The sequence below is a fragment of the Anastrepha obliqua genome, chromosome 2, assembly GCF_027943255.1.
Source record: "Anastrepha obliqua isolate idAnaObli1 chromosome 2, idAnaObli1_1.0, whole genome shotgun sequence".
Classification (NCBI taxonomy): Eukaryota; Metazoa; Arthropoda; class Insecta; order Diptera; family Tephritidae; genus Anastrepha; species Anastrepha obliqua.
Window position 1 is genome coordinate 95163667 of NC_072893.1, and position 24899 is coordinate 95188565.

At 36.1% G+C, this 24899-nt stretch overlaps 1 protein-coding gene across 18 annotated transcripts in view; it reads right to left on the reverse strand.

Moving 5' to 3' along the window:
• Nucleotides 1-24899, reverse strand: part of LOC129237256 (disks large 1 tumor suppressor protein) — a 182237-nt gene that overhangs the window by 35428 nt on the left and 121910 nt on the right. For 17 of the 18 annotated variants that reach the window (XM_054871871.1, XM_054871869.1, XM_054871872.1 and 14 more), the window contains 3 exons: nt 9612-10202; nt 9198-9549; nt 6397-6484 (listed from right to left, as the gene is read on the reverse strand). In XM_054871871.1, the coding sequence (XP_054727846.1) occupies nt 6397-6484; nt 9198-9549; nt 9612-10202 (1031 nt within the window). The remainder of the gene's footprint in view (nt 1-6396; nt 6485-9197; nt 9550-9611; nt 10203-24899) is intronic. The other variant, XM_054871866.1, reaches the window with a different exon arrangement.

A 24899-nucleotide genomic window follows, 5' to 3' on the forward strand; every position in this document is an offset into this window, starting at 1 on the left:
TTTTGTCAGTCGAGGCACTACTAGTCCAGTCAAAAGAGACAAAAAAAAAAATAGCCAAGTAAGCAATTTTAGGAGTATGCGAGTTTATGGTTTTATTATGTAAAACCCATCACTGTGAACTTAAGTTTGAGTTTTCGGGGTCGTGGGTTCTGTCCCGCGGCCGCGATCTTAGAAATAAGGGTGCAACTGGTTTTTTGCGTTTATCTCGTGAATTCCGAAAGTTACGAAAATTTTGTTAGATACTTTTTTGTAGATAATAATATTATATATAACTTTCATTCAAAACTTTTTATTGTAAAATTAATCGTAAAAAAGTTATAAACAAAATTACGCGAAAAATTAAGGGATGCATTTTTTTCAAGCGTAATAACTTTTATTTGTTGATTTTATGGAAAATATACATCAGAGCTTTTTTATAGAGCATTCTTTTGTGAACATTTTTGTCTATAAGTTTTTTCCGCTATCTTTATTTAGTCTTATGATTTTGAGCTGCTAAGCGGAGCAACCAATACATAAGCGAAGCCTATAAGCGTATATGAATATCATATTCATTGCATTTATCTACTTTTCTTAGTGATGGTATAATGTATTATTGTATTGTTAATTTTGTACGCAATTATATTCATATTTTATATAAATTATTCAGAAAACCGGACCATAAAATAACGTTTGCTTCAGAAATATGGTAACGATATTTCAATTTGGAATTTATCAGCGCGAGAAACAATCATACGTTTCCGCAATACTGGCTATGAAACTTTATCAAAGTCATTGAACATGACGACCTTGACTTATCACCCATCGACATACAGGTAGGACCTGACATTGACATTGACATGGACGATCCAGAACCTGGACTATCAAAAAAAAAATTGAATAATAAATAAAAAATTAGTGGATTAGGCCTACAGAGGAGACCACATAAAAAAAAAACGCGCTGCAGACTCTACCTCTTAGGTAGTGTGGAAAGAAGTCTCAATAATTTATATAAAATATGAATATAATAAAAATATAATAAAAAAAAGTTATTATGCTTTAAAACAATTCATCCCTTAATTTTGTTTATAAATTTTTTACGATTAATTTTACAATAAAAAGTTTTGAATGAAAGTTGTATATATAATAGCATTATCTACAAAAAAGTATCTAACAAAATTTTCGTAACTTTCGGAATTCACGAGATTAACGCAAAAAACCAGTTGCACCCTTATTTCTAAGATGGCGGCAGCGGGACAGAACCCACGACCCCGAAAACTCAAACTTAAGTTCACAGTGATGGGTTTTACATAATAAAACCATAAACTCGCATACTCCTAAAATTGCTTACTTGGCTATTTTTTTTTTTGTCTCTTTTGACTGGACTAGTAGTGCCTCGACTGACAAAAAATTCGATATCTTCAGAACGGATTGGATGAACAAAGTTTTTTTTACAGATTATTAAAGGTGAGCATTGTGCGCTTAATCTGGCTGTAATATTGTACACTTAGAGCGTGAAGAACGCAAAAATAATTGCGATTTTTCATAAAAATTATTGTTAAAAATTATTGTTTCAACAAATACACAGTCTTTGGACGTTAAATCGGTAGAGTAAACATTTTTCGGTAACCAAAATAAATTTCATCAAAATATCAATTGTAGTTTCTGAGATATTGATTTTACAAGAATATCATGCAAAAAAATTCAATTGTTAATAACATAAACAAAAAGCGAAATAAAAAAAAACTATTCACAGCAATTAATATGTGACAAATTCTCTATCCAAAAATGCATTTGATTTTAAAATCGGGAATTTGGTGGAAAATTCGGGGCCCACTTGACGTGGTTTGACTCAAAATTAATGCTTATTGAAGCGAAAGAGGCTTTTAATAGAATTGATGATAGTCGTAGACCGTGCGCACGACCATAACTTCGAGATCTGGACGCACATTAATTTTGCAGGACAACTTGGTTAAACATAGCCTTTTCTCTACGCTTTCAAGCTTATATCGAAAAAATAATGATGCATTTGGATTGATTTAATTCATTTAAATTCCATTTATTTTCTGCATTTGTGGAATGTCTTCCGTACATGAAACAACAAAATGAAACATTTTTTTTAATTGTGGCCGGCCCTCGGCAGACAATGGCACGATTGTAATTCTGGCACGAAAAAGCTCCTCATAAAAACCCATTTGTCGTTCGGAGCCGGCTTAAAACAGTAGGTCCCCCTATTTGTGGAATAATATCAAGACGCACGCCACAAATAGGAGGAAGATCTCGGCCAAACACCTAACAAAAGTGTACGCGCCAAATATTTATTTATTTTTTATTTATTTACAGCTGCTGAAAGAATCTAACTTAACTAAAATGGATCAAAGAAGTTGCATCAAATTTTGTGTAAAAAATGGGATTACATAAGTGCTCAATAACACTTGAAATGTTGACAGTGGCATGCGGTGAGAGTACTCTGAGTCAAAAAAATATTCTCAAGTGGTACAAGCTTTCCACAGAAGGTCGAGAAGATTTAAATGACGATGCTCGCCCTGGACGCCCCAGCTCATCAACAACCGATGAAAATGTTGAGAAAGTGAAGAAAATTGTTATGGAGAATCGTCAAATCACAATTAGAGAAGTTGCTGAGGGTGTCGGCAAATCGGTTGACTCATGCCATGCAATTTTTTCGGAACTTTCGGGGATGAAGCGTGTGGCAGCGAAGTTCGTTCCAAAATTGCTGAATTTTGACCAAAAACAATAATAATACGTGGTCACAATAATAACACATCGAAGCCAAAGCCCAATTGTCCCAATGGAAGGAGAGCAAAGAGTCGATAGCAGAAAATCGTCTTATTTATCCCTCTCACTACCAAACTAAACATGCTATATTGTTAAAACTGTGAACACATCTTCGAGACGAGTGTATCAACATAAAAATAATAATAATCGAAAGTCGAGTGTATGTAGTCCGCGAAATGTGAAACCTTCACTTGAACATACCTCGTACTCACTGATACTGATGGAATCGTTGTAGTATAACCTATATATTTTTAAAAAAGAGGTTGCCTGTAAAGTCGGTTTACTGACAATAGTTTAACGTGACAACGTCATAAGAAAATACTGATGGAATGGTTGCATTTTTCAAAAAAAAATTTTAATTTTATTTGTTTGACAGATATTTTGTATGGATATAGAGAAGGAGGGAAATGGAATCGCAATGGAATTGATCAAGTTACATTTACACAAACGTGAAAAATTAGGAAACATTTATCAAATTCATAAAAGATATGTTCAATTTCGATTGTTCATCGGACGTTAATAAGTCAACAACACTAAGAGGCACCATCATCGATTTGACAGATTACACTCGAAACACTCCCTTTCATTTCCTACTTTTCCTAATATCGTCCAATTCTCAACAGAGAAATGGTTCATTACCATGCACACAGAAAGAAGGCATATGCAAATACATACAAATATGTGAATTTATATACATATGCGCATATACATACATATATAGTATATTCTCACTCAAGCAAGAGAGAGCCAGATGTCGAACGTTGCCGAACGCGGGGGCCGATTGTGTATCTTTGTCGTTCATTCCACGCTCTCTCTTGTAGTTCAAGCAAGGTAACGACGCATGAAAAGATAACGCCGCATGAGCATTTTTTAGTGCGTGCAGCCGGCTACATCGAATTATAAGACGTTATTACATCAAAAATAAATATTATTATAATTATTTAGATTTATTTATTTGAGCATTCGTTACCGAGGCCATCAGCTGCAAAAAAAATCAAATATTGTAAATAGTTACAACTTGGCTAAATTTTGCCGTGCTATTATTGTGAACACGGCTGTATGTACATACATATATATATACATATATATATTTACGAAGTAAGACAAGCGTCCTGGCCCTTATGTAATTATATTTAATTTCGAAGTATCCCGCCTGAAAGTATGCAATGAAACATTGCAAGAAGCTTGGTCCCCTCGTGGGACGGGCTCACTAGAACGTGTATATACCAGCAAAAACACGGTATGCTCTACTCCGTCGTTAGGGGGCGTCCATAAATTACGTGAGATGTTTAAGGGGGGAGGGGGTCGAGTCAAATCTCATCTAATCTTACGTTGGAGAGAGGGGGGGTCTCGGCAAATATCACGCAATTTGTTTTCTGATTGAAACAAAAAAAAATTATACTATTTTGGTCCATTATCCAGATTGTACATGCTTAAGATTTAATCTTAAGCGTAATCGTAGTATGATTAAGATCATTCACTAATTCGTTCGAAAGAAAATAATTTCATTCATACTTCGGCGTTATACATTACTACTGTCAAACCACCATATTTGTTTTATACCAAATAGCTCAATTTAATCTGAATTTACTGTACAGTGTAGCCCGTCGTTTGTTTTCGCGCCACTATCAGCCGAACGCGCGACTCGATGAACAAGAGCGTACGAGCTGAGTGGCAGCGACACACGGACAGGTTCCAACCTTCTTTGTTTATCCTTGTAAATGTTTTACTCGACTCAGTTCATGCTCTTACTAATTTAAAATAAGTTATCAAGATTTTTATAACGCATACGTCAAAAGATACGTCCATAAGACGAAGAAGTCCTGCCACGACGATGTGATAAAATTATGGAATACTGCGAAGCAAAAATTCCCGAAGAAAGAAGAGTTAATACATCACATTAAACATGAGATTGAACGGCTTCTCAGGGAATCCACTGAGAGGAAAGTTCGGTCTACTTTAGCAAGTTGTTTCATATAGTGGAGCAACTTATATAGCAATACGAAGTGGCAAGCACTCTTCGTCAACTGCAACTAGTCACGCTCAAGACTTGGACACTCTTTTAACAATTGAGTCTTTTTCAAAATTTATAAAGAATATAGACGGCAAAGTTAAACTTGTTCTTATAACCGTCACGGTGGGCCTGACGAGGATAATTTCAAAAAGGCAGGGGATATTTTGGCTGAAATATGGTCTGCAGTGTGCATTAAATATAAAGACCCGAATAATGACACTTCCAGCGTTCCAGACCTGCCAGCCGAAGAATGGTATACTGAGCACGTTAGAGAGAGCCAATATTTACTCCAGGCATATTGCAGTTGATTCATTTTTATGCGTGCCTATTTTATTTTTTTTTTTGTTTTTAGTTTTTTAACGAGCGCGAATGTCAACAAATTTTTATTAAGAGTTACTATACAGTCATAACTCTTATAACTCTCAGCAATATTGATTACTAGTCTTAACTAGTCGTAAATAAAAGCACGAAGCAATTTTTTTTCTTTTTACAATAACAATCCAACGCGTTTACATAAGAAACCCACATTTTGAAAAATCTCACGTGAGATTGGGGGATGGGGAAAGGGGTTGAATAAAATCTCACGACATCTCCCCAGGGGTGAGGGAGGGTCAGAAAATTTAAAAAAACACCTCACGTAATTTATGGACGCCCCCTTATGACAAAGTTGATGTGTTTACAGTTCATTACAAATTTGTTATAAAATGTTGGTGTGGACATTTCGTAACCCATTTTGACCCAATTTAGCACCACTTAAAGGGTCTAAATAAATTTATAAACCATCCCTGGAATACCTACAACAATGCACCAAAAATATAGGAGTATATACTGGATAGACACGCAAACAAACAAACATTAATTTTTTATATATTAGATATGCTTATATAATTAGATATACTTATATAATTGGCACATATTTTTTGATAAGCTTTTCTTGGCAATGTTATTGGGAAAAAAAATCAAGCATAAACGCACTCGGCTAAGGCGGCGACATTAACATAACATTGCATATTCTAAAAAGTATTTTTCAGTACTTTGTGGAACCTCTTTTAGATTATATATCCGTTTTTTGCGTTCCGTCATTGATTTCAGCGAATTTGTTATTGACCCTTCTATATAATTGTCATATAAAACTACCCACAGGTTGTCTTGGGTTTCCTCTTTCTTGTTTGCAAACAGTCTACACGTCAATAAAATTGCATTCTTTGATTCGCGTTAAGTCCGTATGAAGCAATAATTTACTAAATAATTTCTATTTGTTTATACCTGACATAAAAAGTTCAATTTGTGATTGTTTGCCCTACGACACACCGCTTAATTTAACGATACATAAATATAATAAACACCAATACACAAATTATAATGCACTTAACGAATATATATGTAGTATATAGTATAGTGTCATAGTATAGTATAGACAAGGTGGTGCAAAGTTAATCACTGCATCAGAAAATTTATAATTTTTGCATATGGTGCCGTACGCCAATCATATTGGATACTTGTAAACTAGACAGCTCAAGCAATGGTAAAAAAAATTATTCAAAACCAAAAATTTTGACTAATTTGGCGCCATCTTGTACATATACAATTCAATTAGTGAGTGCACTTACCGAGTAATATCCTCAGTGCTGACGGCACGTGGCGTTCCAGGTGGCACAGTGGCCAGTACATTCGATGACGCATACCTAGATGCTGGTTCTATAATTCGCATAATTATCAAAAAATCCGACGAATAATTGAACACAACACGCACACACAAACATTGCATTTCGATGGAATTTTGGCATTTGTACAACAGAACACGAATTTGTACGAATGTATGTTTTTAGTTTTTTCGGATGTATGTTTTTGGAGAAGAAATGTGAAGATACGAGGATGAAAACAGGTGAAAGAATTAATGTGATTTGCGGATTATAAATAAGATTAAGAAGAAAAATATACATTTGTAAGTTCATATTTATATCGTTAACTATTGGAAAGACTTAAATGTAAAAAACAAATCCTAAGTAAAATTCCTTTTGGGCGGATATAAATAGAAAATAAAAGGCGATTCCACAATTTCTTGTGTAGCTTCCGCAACGTGCTATTGGCCGCATAACCAAAGCAAACAAATTGAGAACATAAACATCTTAAGTATTTGTAACCAATTTCAAATAACTTTTCATAAGCTGCAGGGGACTAATAAAGTAGCATTGGCATATCCATGCACGCAGTGCGCGCTAATGCAAAATACGTGACACCATTCGAGTAACGAACAAGTTGAGTTTTGTACAGTAGATGCATACATATTTGTTTTGCACTTAGACGGATTGGAGAAAAAGTAAAATTAATACAGCCTTTTGCAAGCTATTTGCATACATAAATTGAGCTTGAGCATGCGTAAATAATTTCGTGAATATAAAAATACATATTTCTATTTGAAAGCTAGCGCTAGTTAAATGAAAACGAATGTGCAACATAAGCGCTGCTCACAGAGAAGTTTACGGAAACAAAAAGAAAAAACCGCTAGAAGCATTAAATTCAAAGGCTAATTATTTGTGTATATGGCCCTCATGTTGTAGTGTACTATGTCTATGTCTATGTACATATGTATAAACAAATGGGTGAAACCTAAAGAGTGATTGCAAACATCAAAAGTTATTGTACTTATGAATTATACTACACAGCGATCAGTTCCTATGTGTATTTTTACGACCAGAGCATAAATGGAAATTACTTTTTAAATAGCGAAGTTCCATATCTGAGCTGTCATATCGGCCAGTTGATGGATTTTTTCTGACTTCATGGTTTCGTATTTTAAATTTTTTTTAAAAATAATTCTTCAGTTGTTTGTCCCTTAGAGCTAGTACAGATATTCAAACTTAGCATTGTGCTCTTTAATACGTTTAATAAAAAATATATATTTTCCTCAAAATGTTAAAGATTCGTCTCGTTGTTTCGCATTTTCATTAGAACTTAAGTCACACTTAAATGAGATCAAACGGTCAGTCTACATCAAATTGGGATAGTAATTTTGTAATTTGAAGTACATATTAACTTGAAGTTGATGATGACACAAATTTTTGAAAATTATCGTTATATGGAAGCAGTGCATCATGTGTGTTGTTTGCAGATGAACGAACAGACAAATATATATGGTAACATGTATAACCTGTATATATGTATATAATAAAATACATATTTTTTTTTTTTTTAATTGGCGCGTACACTTCTGTTAGGTGTTTGGCCGAGCTCCTCCTCCTATTTGTGCTGTGCGTCTTGATGTTGTTCCACAAATGGAGGGACCTACAGTTTCAAGCCGACTCCGAACGGCAGATATTTTTATGAGGAGCTTTTTCATGGCAAAAATTCACTCGGAGGTTTGCCATTGCCTGCCGAGGGGCGACCGCTATTAGAAAAATGTTTTTATTAATTTTGCTTTCACCGAGATTCGAACCAACGACCTCTCTGTGAATTCCGAATGGTAATCACGCACCAACCCATTCGGCTATCTCATTTCTCATTCGAATTACTTATCTTACATTTATTTATCTACAACCACAAACGAACCCAATGCACCACATAGATTTCATTTTGCTGATTTTGGAACTACCAACATGGACATCTGACTGGTGGAAATTTGTTTCCAATAATGCTAGTTTTTATTAAATTTTTAAATATTTGTTTTGCGTTAACATCATAGACGATTAGGCCACGACATAGCGTAAGTAGATTGTCTAAGACAGCTTTTATGAAGCACACCACACATACAAGTCTGCAGCCGGTTCTACGTTAGCGGAATGACTCGAGTTTTTCCCCGACAAAGGGTTGGCGCCCCAGTAAACTAGTCCTGTCTAGTGCACTGTACCCTACCAGTTTGCAAATTGCGAAAATTAAAAAAAAAAACCATGTGTAAAAACAGGCGATCAAGCATTTACTGAACGAAATCTTATACGTTTATTAGTGGTCTGTCGGTGGTTGCCACTTAGAGCTTGCCTACAAAATATAGGTTGCAAAAGGTCATTCTCGGTCATCATATATACACGTATTTTGTAAGCTCTACTTTTTATTCAATTCCCACTGAACTTCTACTTGATTTTCTCGTCAAACAACGAAGAGTTTTTTTTTCCATTCCGGTGCTAAATTTTTTCTATATCTGATGAAGGCAATCACTCTACCCAACATTTGTTTCCAAAAGTGTGCTAACAAATGGATAAATGGCTCGAACTATATATAAAATATAGTATAAGACATGTATGTATGTTTGTATGCCTAACTACAATAGCAATAACTTTGTTTTTGTAGTGCTAACTTTAAATAAATCAGCTTGAAATGATTTATCTTCGAAGCTAAGTAGTATATTGCTGTTTGTATATGGTTTTTTTTCCTGATATGAGTATGCATGTATGTTTGTATGTATGTTTTGTCTTACGAGGCAAAGGTGAATGGGATCTGGATGCTGTTGCTACAACACCAGCTGCTGTGGAGGAGGCGGGTACTGAGGATTGAATATTGTTGTTGATGTTGTTGGTGGTAGCTGTGTGGCTGGCATTGTTGTTATTCGTGGTGATGATTTGGGGTGATGGTGAGCGAGCAAAATCAACAACTGTTTTTCCAATATTATTAATCGCACCTGTTGAATGCGAATTTATTTGACCGAATTGTGACTGTGATGAGCTGACTTGGTGTTGCGTTTTGCCAACGATCAGAGTTACTTTGTCCGTAATTGACTTGAGTGTGGCAACCGCCTGCTCATGTGTCACATTCTCCAGATTGGTTTCGGCCTGCAAGAGAAATTTATAATTAATGAGATATACGCGACTAATACAAAATAATATTAACATACCGCATTGGTGCGCACCGCAATCAGTTTATCGCCGATCGACAGGCGTCCATCTACCGCGGCGGCACCGCCTTCCATTATTTTCGTTACATAGATACCGTTATCGCCCGGTATATGCTGATTACCAATACCACCGGCAATGGAGAAGCCCAAGCCTTTGCTTCCTTTCACCAAATCAATCTCAACTACTTTTGGGCCTGTAGGAGCACTAGCCGCTGCTGGGGCAGCACTACGCGGCAAGGTGGCAGAAGTTGCTGTATTAGTGTCAGCAACAGCACCACCGCCACCGCCACCGCCTCCACGTTTTCTTTTCACATGCAATTTCACCACATTGCCGGCTTTCTTCAGTGCATCCACAGCGGACGCATGTGGCACGTCCACCACAGAAACATCGTTCACTGACACAATGATATCGTTAATGGCCAAACGACCGTCTGCGGCAGCGGCACCGCCCGGTATAAGTTTCGTTATATAGATGGATGTATCCGTGCCGATGTGAGGATTATCTGTACCGCCTGCAATCGAAAATCCAAGACCAGAATTGCCGCGCTCCAAGGTTATATCCTCATATTGCCAACTCTCATCACCGTTCACCTGGAAAAGTAAGGGAAAGAGATAATCTGAATTAGTAAATTTAAAGGCAATGAAGAGGTTAGTGTTTTTATGAAGGATTAAAAAGACAATAACAACAACAGCAACAACAGTAAAAGGTACGGTATCTCGGTTTGCTATGAAATGAATACAAAAAAAGTTATGAAGAGTGATAGTATGGGAGGAATCGATAAATATACCGGACGCCCTTTTTCAGTGAAGTGTCATGGTCAGGTAATGTCATATAAAGAAAGATGATGCCACGCCGTTTTACAAAAATGTTATATAAACGCATTCTATCATCTAAATCATCCATACCCACTACTAATTTTATGTTAATTAAGTAATTTCTTACGATTGAGAAAATACAGAAGGTCGCGCATATCACGGCGCCGTTACTCAGTTTCTAAAGTCATCAGAATCAGCTGTTGGACTTGCGAAATTGAAATATATGGCAATTTTCTTTCAATACGTTTTTCGACACGGTTTGTTATTGCATTAAGTCATTGCCAGTAGCAACTTTAAATTTGTATGAGAACATATTTCAAATTTATAAAAAAACTGCCATTCAATTGAACCGAAAACCTTTCGCTGCTTCTGAATTTGTAACGGTTTTTCTTTTTAAACATATTAACCTGTCAGCAGGCTGTGCCTGGTTTATACAGAGCGCCAAAAATAGCACAATCACTTTTTGCCATGATAAAGTTCTTAATGGCCGACTTCTCGGGTTCTGTTTCTGTAGATTCATCGGTCAATAGCACTCCATAAGCCCAATGTGATAAGTAAGCTCTTCAGCTAGATAAGCATACCATATATTGTTTCTAGCCACGGATCAATAATTTAATTTAAGGTTTAATGTTACGTTTTAATTGGCAAATAAGCGTAAGTCAGAAATTGATTTCAATTTGCTTAATACACCTTGCCAAATTGGAGTTTTGTATCATGATTCAATTATAGTTGAATAAAAGTTTTGCATGACTTTTTTAAAATTTATCTTCATTATCCTTTCTCTTACACATATTGTTTTCATCAACCTAATCTAACTTTTCAGTTTTGTTTACTACATCTGGGCAAAGAGTGTAAACTCTTCTTAGTTCTCACTAAGCTCATCTCCATTTTGGTCACGGCAAAGTTATGATAATTTTAGAGCTTCAATCGGCGCAATCTCATATTCCTACATTCGTGACATTTTTTTCTACTATTATTTGGAATGCCCAGCTGCCACTATACCAAAAAGGTTTCTACTGATTGGATTTCCGATCGATATCTGCTCGAGTTATTCGTTGGTTCCTCTCATTATTTAGCACATTTCTGTCTACATCACACGTTTGTTTACATACATACATATAGATATTTATCTCAATTCCATTAGCTCTTGTAAAAAACCATTATATGAACAAAATTATATACATACATACATGTAAATGTATTATATTTATATATAAACAATATCACAATTGAGATATGATAACAAAATTTACACAGGAAAAGCAAAGACAAAAATTTAACCAAACCGAGGACGAGAACAAGAACGGGACAACACATCAAGTTAAATACTATATACCGCCCAAACAGGTGAATATTTTAAAATTGCCACAAATATACACTTAAAGAACTAACAATGACGAAATGACCCAGGTGGGTCCGCTAATTGTGCCAATTTGTGACAAAACACTTGTTATTATGACCAGGTTAACCTAGGCAGTCAACACACACACCACACAGTTCTTTCAACAAGCAGCAAGCAACATTCAATGCAGTTAATTGAGAGTATTCAATATTAGTCAGCACATATTTACATACACATATAAAAAAGAATAAAAAATTATAAAGAATAAATTGCTGACAATCCTCTAGTACTCAGCTTACCTTCGTCGATGATGCTCTGTGTATCTGAAAAGCAATAAAAGCAAATTAAGAAATAACAAAAAACCAAACATAAGCATAAGTAATATGAAAATTACAAACAATAAGAAGAAAAAATATGAAGCGGAAAATATTCCACAGTGCAAAGTTCCTTGACATTTGCATGACAGAGCAGTAACGCCCAGTCGAGTAACTACTCAACAATAGCTGAATAACATCAATGGTAATAGGCCGCCGATGTCGATGCCCTTGCCGCCGTCGCCCCCATACCTACACTACGCATGTTACTCTTGCTGTTTTACAATGACCCAATTCACTTATGGGACTGTGAGGCAGCAGCATTTTTTTGTTGGACAACATTTGTATATCCGCTGTCATTGCTGTTTTTCTTGTTGCCAGCATTAGTATTATTGTATGTATTTTCCTTTCTTATTGCACAGTATAGAGTACGCACACGCCCAATCGCTTAACCGTTTTATGGACAACGCACGACTCACATCCGATGAAAGATAAGCCAAGGCAAATGCGGAAGTCAAAAGATCATTGCCATGCTATGCTGCCTAAATAATACTTAGCTTTGCGCTCATGTGTATGTGTAATGTAAACTAAAAATCAGTAGTGGCCAAAAATGGGGGAGAAATAAATTAAGTTTAAAAGATAAAGAGAAATTAGCAAAAAATAGCAAGAAAATCATGTACACAAAACTTTTTCTTAAGTGCCGCTTACATCGCCTAAGATCGAAGTTATAGCCGCTTCTCAATGAATTTGACTGAATCAGCTGTTGAATTACATACGTCACAGCAGATATTTTTTGCATAGTCTATACAACAAACTGCATCATTAAGTGTTGCTTAGAAACATAAAAACTTTTAGAGAGAATTGACGTAACTAACTAATATATAAAAATTCAAACCACCTTTTAGGGTATCCTAAACCCACAAACACTTTCAACACACCTCGTATTTTTGTAGTGATTCTTAAAATTCTGCATTGTATAAAATCACGATAGTTGAAAGCACCTTAAAAATGTTCATAAAATTTTATTCAAATTTATTGGAACTGCACAATTTTCTATGCATTTCTAATATTTACATAAGCCTAACATAATTTTGAACTGTTAATTTTGACAGCTGAATTTGATATCCGCGCTAACTAATACGAGTACGGCTGTGTATGCCAGAATTCGGAATTGATACCAAACGAAGTTTCAGACAAAATGACGCCATGTCCTGTCCGCAATTATTAATAATCCATTTAATTAACACAAAAACAAAAACAAACAAATGCATGCAACCAAATCGTCAATTCATAATGAGACCACCTTACTTTAATTAATTACCTAATACTCATTAAGTCATTTAACATTTGCGAAGAGAATAATGAGCTCTGCAATAAGTGAAGTGCCTATAAAACCGTTGCTAAATATATAAAAAGATAAAAGGTACGAAAATCTACAGGCGTAGACATGTCATTCGCATCAGGCAGCTTACTTAAATAACTGTATATACATACTTAGCGAAATTTACTTCGTTAATTAACAGCGAATCAAGCTAGCTGGTTCCCAACTAGGGGCCACGCGTTAGTCAATCAGCTAAGCGACCAGCCAGCCAGCCATTCGTCTATTCATTCATCATCACGCGGACCAGCAAGGAAGTCAAAGATTTATACTTGTCTATATTGTTAATGGTACTTTTGTTGTTATTTGTTTGTTTGCGCAAATAGACAACAACAAACGGGTATTCAAATTATAAACGGATAACTCGACAAACAGCGAATAAAAGCACTTAATTGTAATTGAGAAGATTAAAAGTCAAATACATAGGTGGAGTTGGACTTACGGATGAATGGATATAAACGAAGCGAAAAGAATTTACAACTGAGATGAAGAAATGGAAAAGTGAAACATACTATTATATTTTTATTAGTTCTATAGAAACTGCTTGATTTAAGATTGAATGGATCAAAATATTTTATATTCATTATCGGTATTTAATTATTGGTATTCATCCTCCCAGGAATTCTCGGAGGAAAATTTGTACAGGGATTTCCAGGTTCGAGCTTCTTTTTTTAAATTAAAACTAAACACATACTTTAAATAAGAACTCTTTATCTCTTTGTTTACATACATATGCAGTAGGGGGAATTTTATAATTTTTGAATGATATTTAACATTTCCCAATTGCACACTTCCATATATCAATTCTTTTCGCGAAATTTTCAATGATATTCAGGCATAATTGGAGCTCTTTTTCAGAGCTTCAGTTGTTTCTGGTTTAGTTACATAAACCATATTTTTGAGATGGCTCCGTAGAAAATACGAAGCATTTCCTTTCTTAAGTATTACACTGTCTAATGGAAGCGTGACCGTCAAAATTCAAACATAGAGTTCTGTTATAAAAAAATGTTAATGCTGCTAAATAGACCTATTCTTGTCGCAATACGCGTTTTGCAATTTGTTAGTTTTGTGAGAAATTTAGAAAGCGTACATAAGTCGTTAACGGATTAGGACCAAAAAAATACATCTTTATCATGGATTGATAAAAGACTTGCAAGGGCTAAGGCAAACTCAGAACAGAATTGGGCAAATCTTACTTTTGTGCGAATAGTTGCATACGCCACTCCTGGTGCACTGCTGATAATCGACAACTTCAATATGAACAATTGTTAAGCATCCAGTAAAGGTTCATGTTTGAAGCTGATTCTCCAAAAAACGTTTTTGGCCGTTTATCTGATCAATTTGTATGCAGTTTTGACTAAAATTGACCAAAAAGCATAAGTAACGTGATCTGCGAAGGTGTTTGGAAGAACCAGCCAATCTTGGATTTTACAAGAAGAAAACGATAGCAAGCATCGAAGGTGTGTAGGGTAGAAACGGCAAAATGGAATTAAAATGTTGGATTGACCTTACAGTCGCCTGATGCCAACCCTATTGAAAATGTTCGAGCAAAAACACGAAGTAAAAGAAATATACACGTTCAAAGAGTTATCAAGATAGTCCCTGGCCGGATATAAATCCGGGTCGTTCCGGTAACGTACGACGCGTGTTATGTTTTTTGAAACCAGCGTTTTAAATCATCGTAGGTTTCACCCTTGCAGACACCTGCTTGACCCAGAGGCGCTTCCTAGGCACGTCAGGAGACACCTACTACACTACGCCAACGAGATCCAGGACAAAACAAACAGAGACTCACTGGACCGGACAGTGTTTAGGCAGTCATTAAACGACATTCTCCGGGGGACTGTTACCACCTTCTTAAGCTCCCGTCCTATGAATGCTGTAATCGGAGTCCAACCACCCCCTATTGCAGATTAAGACCTCCAGCTTCCCCGTGAGACACGTGTAAAACTGGTACAATTACGTTCTGGATATTGTAGCAGGTTAAACTCCTACTTATCCGGAATTGACCCCGACATACCTAACTTATGTCCGGCATGTGAAGGCACCCCGCATGACACTAACCACCTTTTCACATGCCCTTTAAAACCGACTCATCTAACACCCCTCTCCCTCTGGACCCAACCTATCTAAACAGCATGCTTCCTGGGCCTACCTTTAGATGAGCCTGACGAAGACGACCGATGATTTACTCTACACTGACGGGGCTTCTCTTACTGCTACAACAACAACAACAATCATCGGACTCATTCAATATAAAAAAATTAAATATTGTACCAAATAAAATGCCTTTGTATTAGAAATCGTGGAAGGTAAACATGTTAACCTAATTTAGCTATGATTGATGCAACCCTTTCTAAGTCATTGGTATATAAGTATACACTATTACCCCCTTTAGTATTACAATTGGTAAAACAAAAACAAAAATTATGATAAAAAGTTAAGAAGTGTTAAATTCAGTCCAGACTAAACTTTACATACCCCCGCACATTTTATTAAATTTAATTTGAGCTGGCTGCTAATTTTTGGAAACACGCAAACTCATAGACAATAAGAGTTATAACTTGTAACATCAGAAGAACGATCGGATGTCAAGCCTTAACATATAAAAAGTAGGCGTGGTTTTTACCCGAGCTCAATAATATTTAAGTCGTGGCACCGGACATTGTTCATAATTAAATTTGCGACGAATTTATTTTATTTGGTTCCTCATTTGTACCAAATTTGAGTAATTTTGCATTATTTATGCATAAGAAAAATATCACGTTTTTGCTTTTTGATTAAAATGTTCAATAACTATTCACCCTGAAGAAGAAGTGATATGTGTACCAAGTTTTATTCAAATATGTAAGTTAATTTTTGCTCGAGTTATCGTCTCATGGACGTACGGACATACCATTTCTCTCGTCATTCGGAGCATTTCAGTCTATATCTAACATTATATTTTATGCTGTTACATATAACCGTCACATTAATACTCGCAGTTATAAAACAGATGTGAGCGCAAATCTGTAATAGGTAGTTGTTATTTTTTTGGAACGAGAGAGTACACAGATGTACAAATAAAATTATGCGGCAAAAATAGGTAATTCATTATAGCATAGAAAATGAGAAATTGCTACTTTGTTACAGTATTGCATGTCAGTGAATCTCAATTTTGATGTATTATGTAATATTTACCAAAAACGGTAGCTTCAGCAAGAAATGGAAACGCTCAAAGTAAATTTCTCATGCAATAATGCAAGAAGCATTGAGTTAGCTGCACTTGCATTTTAAAGTAGCTTCCACTTTGTAGTAAAAAGTAATATTCATTTCATACTTATAAAATGTAATTTCAACTCAATTTTTAATTATGAAGCGAACTAGTTGCTATTATATTTCTTCAATAATTAAATTATAAAAGCGAGTCATTTCTTTCAAGTATAGATATGGTAGTAACACAACATTTTCAAACTCTGAGTTCCCCAACAAAAACATTAATAGCATTTTCAGCGCGAATTTGTGACTTTAATGAGCTCTTTGCAAAAGTTAATGTAAAGTGAAGTGAATTTAGCTCAGTGCAATTAGGTATTTTTGGTAAGATATTAAACTTTTCATAGTGATACAGTATGAGCTCGTATATCTGAGTACTTGATACTCAGACTGATAAATTTCTTAACCGACTACATTACGGCGCAAATAATATATCGATTTTCTTGTAAATATAAACTGCATAGTTTTATGTGCCAACAGTCGGAGTTATTTCACTTAAAGAAGTAATGAAAGAAAACAAAGAGGAGTTTGTTTTTGAATAGATGAATTTAAAAGTAGTCGAATCTACTCAAAGACTGAGTCAAATTCAAGAATAAAAGCTCTTGCTGAAAAACTTCTTACAAAAATGTATGCAAATACGTGAGAAGCTGTGAAGAGAAAATAAAATTAACTTTTTTTGATTCTGTTCTTTTTCTTTGTGTCTCAACTACAGGGTTTTTCAATTGGCGCGGGTCGATTTTGGCGCCCTGAGGCAGCAATTTTGATTTGGTGACATCTATCAAATCTTTTGTTTATTATTCAGTTGTTTATGCCAAATCATCATGGCAGGTTACACAATTGAACAGCACGTCCAAATGATAAAACTTTATTATCAAAATGACGTTGCGCGCATTGCACCCATTTTTCGGTAGACGTGGTGGCCCTTCCAATTTCTTATGGCCCATATTGAACCATATGGACCTAGACGACATGTGGTTCCAGCAGGACGGCGCTACGTGCCACACAGCAAACGCCATTTTATTCTATTTCAACATCTACCCGCCCTTATTGAAAAACCCTTTACTTAAAAATATTTGCTCTTGTAACATAATCTTACTATACTTATTTTGAAAGAGCTTCGTAAGACTGCTGATGTAAAAATCCTCGGTAAGAAAAAAAGCGCAACATGTCCCGTAATTGCCTCGATTTTTATTAATTGCCGTTACCTCGTTCAACTGTGTTTAATTTTTCGTCATTCGCTATCGTACGTCATTGTTCCTTGTAGTTAAGTGGCGGACGTTTTACACTGACTTAACTGACAAACTTAACTAACTTATGAACACACTGACGGTTGTTTTCTTAACAATGGCCAACAGCAACGGTAGGCAACAACAAATGTACGAAACGGCGAAAGAATTTATCGCGGTCAACGTTTGGTAGTTATGCCACTAAACTGAGATGGATAGTGTGATTTGGTCAACCCTTCGGGCCTTCCAATGACCTAGTGCCTACCCACACAATGAGGCAAAAAAAGCAACAAGCAAACTTTTCTACATACATACTCGTATGTACTTACATACATATTTATAAGCCAATTTAGATCGTCTATGCGAAACTGTCATTCACGGCATGAAAATCACAGGAGAGCAATACTTTGCAACTCTACTCCCTACAACACTGACCATCTTGCCACTTCCCATATTCACTCACAACTGATGCACGCGAATTTTCAAGCGATTATTTCCACTATGTAACGTTAAAGTACTTTTGACCCTATGAGGTCGGAAAGGGGGTAACTAACAATCGTTACCCCATATATTTCGTATTAAGTCTCTACAAGGAAAAGTCGAAAAGTGTGGGGCGTGCAGGGGAATAAAAACTAGAAAATCGCATAAATTACAGGTTAGTGGTTAGACACGCTAGCGACAAATGGGACAGCAAAACAAAAAAAAAACAAAAACAAAATAGAAATACACAGCAATGTAGATATTCAAGCAGTTTCTTTAAGCTTAAAAAATCGTTAAAATTCAAGTATTTTAAATTAGAGTTGCCTTTTATACTGCATTGATCACACAATTTATTCGCACACTCAAAGTTTATAAACAGATACACTCGATACTTAGGACGATTTAAACAAAGGAATAAAGTATTTAATTTAAATATTTTTATTCAGTACTTAAGAAACAACAACTTCCAAACTCATTTCTGGAATTAGAGAACTTAAGGTAATAACGAAATAAGTCAGAAGTTAATGCAAAAATATTATTCGTACATAGCCATATAAGGAATATTTTATTAAAAATATTTTATTAATAACTGCTTCCAAACGTCGGTGCATACCTTTTACCAATAGTTTGGTTTCATTAGCTGCAATTTTCTCCCACTCAACACTTAAAGCTGTCTTTAATGACGCCTTTGACGTTATTTTTTGCTCTGATTCTCCTTTCTAAGAGCTCCCAGACATGCTCAATTGGGTTCAGATTCGGTGATTGAGGTGGAGTTTTAAGCTGCTAAGTGGTAAATAAGCCATTTTTGCACGAGATGGGAGTATTTTGGGTCATTGTTCAAGTTTAACGGCACTATAATGCAAATTATTCTTCAAAGCTTTTAAATACAGATGTTTGTCCATTTTATCCATGCTTAATGGCAGGAATAAGATTTTTTTCATTCAGTTCTGTATTGTTTTTTCTCGAAACTTTTGGAGAGCCATCTGATTCGAAAATATTAAATCTCGACTAATCTAATATATCTAATCTAATATATAGCGTTTGGCGAGCTCCAATCTTTTCTTTCTGTTAATATCTGAAATGTAGGACCTGCGGCGTGCCTCTCTGCTATGATAACCATGCAGACAATTAATTATTTATTTTTATTTTATTTATTTATTTATTATTAAAGTCAAAACATACAACCATAGGTTATTTTTACAATGATTGACCTTAAGAATATTTTACATAAAAGGATTAACAGTAAAATCAAAACTAAAATTAGAATTAAAATTACAGATAGTAGTAAAGAAGTATAAGATGGAGAAAGTATTAGAAGGAAAGTAAGGTAAAAAATAGTAGTAGCAGGAGAAGGGATTAATGGGAAGAGATTTAAAGTACATTCAGCAATTTTCGGCAAGATAGCGAAGCAATTTATTTTTGAAACACGAGCTTTCTTTTATACGTTTAATTTTGTAAGGTAAGGTATTCCAAAGACGGACAGAGAACACAAAGTATTGACGTTCAGTCACCAAACAACTGTATTTCATCGGGACTAAGTTTAACGAACGGCAGGACTTTGAAGGCATAAGTCGATCTTTGAGGTATCTGGGTTTCTGAGTGTTTATAATCTTGTGGAGTAAAACTAAACATTTAAACCTAAGCAAGTCGTTAAAGGATACGGAAGCAATTTTTTTCGCAAATACTGTAATATGGTCATAACGTTTTTTACAGTACACGTATCTAGCAATGTTGTTATAAAAAACATTAAGCTTGCTACGACACACACTATCACAAGGAGTATATAACTCGCAACCATACAGTAACGTTGGTAACAAATACGTTTTAGCTAGTAGCAGTCGAGTGTTTACTGGTGTAAAATATTGAGTTGTCCATAAATTTCGGAGCATACCATAAACTTTGCCTATGACAGTAAAAACGTGGTTGCTCCATGTCAAAGTTCTATTAAATGTAACCCCTAGATTTTTAACATTGTCCACATATTTAATCGCAGCGCCATTTAGTTTGACTTGTGTATAGCCATCGAGCTTGATATATTTTTTGTAAATAACGATGCATTGGGACTTATCAGGATTGAGAATTAACCCATTTTCAGAAGCCCACTTGCTTGTGAGGCTCAAGTCAGAATTCATATTACTTATGCAAATGTCAATGCAGCTAATGGGACAACTAACATATAATTGAACGTCATCAGCATATATGTACATGGACATCACTATATTTAATCACACCGAACAAATCGTTAATGTACAAGACAAATAAAAGAAGGCCAAGGATAGAGCCTTGAGGTACACCTCTGGTTACAGGGAGAAAGTTTGACATGGTATTATCACTACATACGGTTTGTAATCGGTCACTAAGATACGTTTCTATAAGAGTCAAGGCCGACGTTGACGGACTGTTTGTGGACTTACTTTTTTATGCAAAGACTCTTGAATATTTCGGCATAGTATCGTGGTCTAGTATCGTATCCGAATGGTTTGGTGCGTGACTACCACTCCGAATTCAGGGAGAACGTAGGTTCGAATCTCGGTGAAAGACCAAAATGAAGAAAAAGTGTTTTCCAATAGCTGTCGCCCCTCGGCAGGCAATAGCAAACCTCCGAGTGTATTTCTGTCATGAAAAATCTCCTTGTAAAAAAAATCTGCCGTTCGGAGCCGGCTTCAAACTGTAGGTCCCTCCATTTGTGGAACAACATCAAGAGGCACGCCACAAATAGGAGGAGGAGCTTGGGCAAAAACTCAAAAAGGGTGTACGCGCCAAATATTTTTTAAATTTTGCGACTGATGCTACTTTGTTGCGTTCCTCACGTAGAGTCGATATTTTTCGCCATCCCGCCACCAATCTTATTTCGTTTTCAGCAATATTAGTAAAAACACAAACGATTTTTACTGTTACTTTTGCCGCAACAATATTATGAGCTGAATGTGTACGAATAAATGTTTTGCAGCATTTTTCCATCATCAACCATGACTTCATTGTTTTACAATGTTGGGTACCGAAGCATCTCAATCCCATCTCCTGACACTTTTCCATCAATGATATTTAATTTGACTGCTTTGTATTACCTTTTGAGAGAGTATTTTGAGTCACTGGTTAGACATAATGAAATTATAATGAACTTAAATCTGCACGACAAACTTAAGGCAATTAAGTCAGCGTACAACTAAGTGATAGGTGGCTAGTCTAGTTGTTTTATATCAAGGAACTTTTGTAATTTTCCAGGTACAGACATGATTTGAGCAAAGTAGATTAGGTTAAAAAGTAATTTCCAGGATTCCTTGAATTCAATTTACTTCATCAGCAGAGTTTTACAGAGAAAGAAAGAAGAAATTTTCAAAGGGCGCAAGGCCTGAGCTGATATATTCTGACCCAGCGGTGTTGTTGTTTTAGTAGTGCAGTGTCATTTGAATTATTTTCCTAACTCGCATTTAAGTAAAAGGCTAATCCGTAAGAATTCAATTTTTTGGAGTCTAAATTTTTTTGGTCTCAATTGCATATTTAAAGTAACTGGATGAAATTGAATGAATTAGATGGCGTTGGAGAGTAATTATAAATTTAAATATTTGTAAAAAAATGATTTAGAATAAAAAATTACAGAGGAAAGCAAAGGTGTTCCCTGTTTTGAATATTTTCGTTTCGAATCGAACTTTCGAATGCAATAAGGTGCTTTCCCCAGCCAGTATCAAATTTAGAGAAAAATAAGTTAATTAAAACAAAATTAAGTGAAACTTCAAATCTATATGTAATCTTGGCAGAAAGTCAGTATCATATCTCCGCGGAATAACATTGGGAAATACGGCAAATTTATTTGCAAAGCCAGCCGAAGGGGTTTTTCATCTTGGTGGCTTTGTTAGCAAGCAAAACTGCCGGATCTGGGCATCTGAAGCAGTATACTTTGCCCTTTCAGTGTAGTGTGAATCACCCGTCGTCTTCGTCTAGCTCATCTAACGGTTCCTGTTTTGACAGGTTGGGTCCAGAGGCAGAGAGGTGTTAGATGAGTGGGTTTGATGGGGCATGTGAAACATACCGGACATATGTTTAGTATGTCGGAGTTAATTCAGGATAAGTAGGAGTTTAACCTGCTACAGTATCCAGAACGTAATTGTGCCAAGGTTACGGGGAAGCTGCAGCTTTTCGTCTGCAACGAGTGTTAGTTGGACTCCGATAACGGCATTCAAAGGTCGGGAGCTTCAGAAGGTGGTAAATGTCTCCCGATGAATGCCGTTTCTTGTCTGTCTGTACACTGTCTGGCCCAGTGATTGTTGGTCTGTTTTGTTTTGGAACTCGTCGGCGTAACTGAGGAAATGCCTCCTGACGTGTCTGCAAGAGTGGGACCTACGCAGCACCCTTACAGAAACTGCTTGCCTAGCAGTTTGTTGTACTCCCTCACAGGGAGCATCTGAGACTCGTCGTGTAAATGTTAGGTGGGGACATCAGTAGACATCCCGTCGCAGTCCGCATGGTAGTGTTTTGACAAGTCTGAAGCTTCGCCCACTGCGAATCACTAGTTCCAGGCGACCAGACTGGCGCAGCATAGCTTAGAATCGGCTGGCCAATTGCCTTATATGTCGATAGCACCATTTCTCTGTCTTTGGCCCAAGTGTTGCCCGCAAGCGATTTGGGAACCTTGTTGCGATTTTTGACTTTAGTTGTATGCGCCGAGATGGAGAGCAAACAAGGTTACACCCAAAATTGTGGGTTTGTTAACAGTCGGAATTGGTGTGTCGTTGAGTTTTACTTAAATTGCAGTTTGACCTCCTTTATGCAGGTCCTTTAAAATGTTCACCGTGGACTTCGTGGGGGAAAGTTGTAGGTTCCTCCCAGTGAAGAAGGGAGACAGGCAGGCGAGGTAGTCGTTTACTTTGGCGAACAGGCCATCAATGTCATTGCCTGCCGCCATAATCGTGCAGTCGTCGGCGATTCGTGCTATTTCGGTCATCTATGAAAACTACAGAAGTATGATGAACGATTTTTTGTGGCCGGAAATTGAAGCCATGGATTGTATTTGGTTACAGCAAGATGGCGCGGCATATTCCACAACCGAACTTTGCGCGTCAAGTTCGGTAATCGTATTATCTGCCGTCTTAGAGAAGGTAATTCGATATTTCGGAGCTGCGATTTAACGCTGTTAGACTTCTTTGTGGGCTGCCTTGAAGAAGCGAAGTTATGCGAATAATCCGTTATAGATTCAGACTTTTAAAGGCGAATATCGTGAGATAGAACCAGAAACTGTTACTAAGGTCTTGGAAAACTGGGTTAACAGGATGCCCTGAGGTAGCCACATGAATGAGATTTTTACTTCTTCGAATAAACCAAAAAAATGTGTTGTTTTTTGTTTTTGAATATTTACAAAACAAAAACACCATTATAAGGATCACCCTGTACAACAGTTGCATAACCAATGTATGTACGTAGAATACTCGATAAGACACCACACCCAAATGCTAGAGGCTAACAATAGAGCGTCTGATAGCAACTAAGCTGTTCCAGTTGGGTGCCACACATACAAACACAAGTATGGTGCGTTGTGGAACGGCTATGACTAAGTTGTTTTTCGTTTCATTGCAAGTATATATGTACACGTGTAAGTATTTAAACAAGGCGAAAAGTCAAATCGCTATTGGCAGCTAATGTCGCTGAATGCTCAATAATTTCATAAAGTATATTTATTTTGTTCATAATATTTACACTTCTTCCCCCTTTTATTGCAGCAGTGAGGGGCTACGCACCCCCTGGGCATCACTGACCAAGGTGATGATGAAAGTGGTGGCGAACCTGCTGGACGCTGACGTAGTTATTTACTTGGCGGCTTTGAGTGATTATATCATATCAGCATACATATCTACATACATACTTTATCAAACTAAATCGACGACGTAGCATGCATACTATACTATTGTTTATAAATATGTATGTACAGGTATTGACAAAAAGGTATTAGAATTCGCTTTGATAAAAGCTACATTCAATTATTTTATTTATTTGATTTTTTAGTTGTTTTCGGTTATGCGTATTTTTATGTACTTCTAGGTGAACTGAACTCATAAGTAGCTAGCATAACGTATTGGGTGTTTTATTAGAGGTATAGGATTTTTTTCTTTCAAAAGTTTAAAATTGGACTCACTATGCAGGCTTGCCATAATGACATACTGATAATGTTAAGGCATTACCTGTTTTTTGTTCATAATATTTACACTTCTTCCCCCTTTTATTGCAGCAGTGAGGGGCTACGCACCCCCTGGGCATCACTGACCAAGGTGATGATGAAAGTGGTGGCGAACCTGCTGGACGCTGACGTAGTTATTTACTTGGCGGCTTTGAGTGATTATATCATATCAGCATACATATCTACATACATACTTTATCAAACTAAATCGACGACGTAGCATGCATACTATACTATTGTTTATAAATATGTATGTACAGGTATTGACAAAAAGGTATTAGAATTCGCTTTGATAAAAGCTACATTCAATT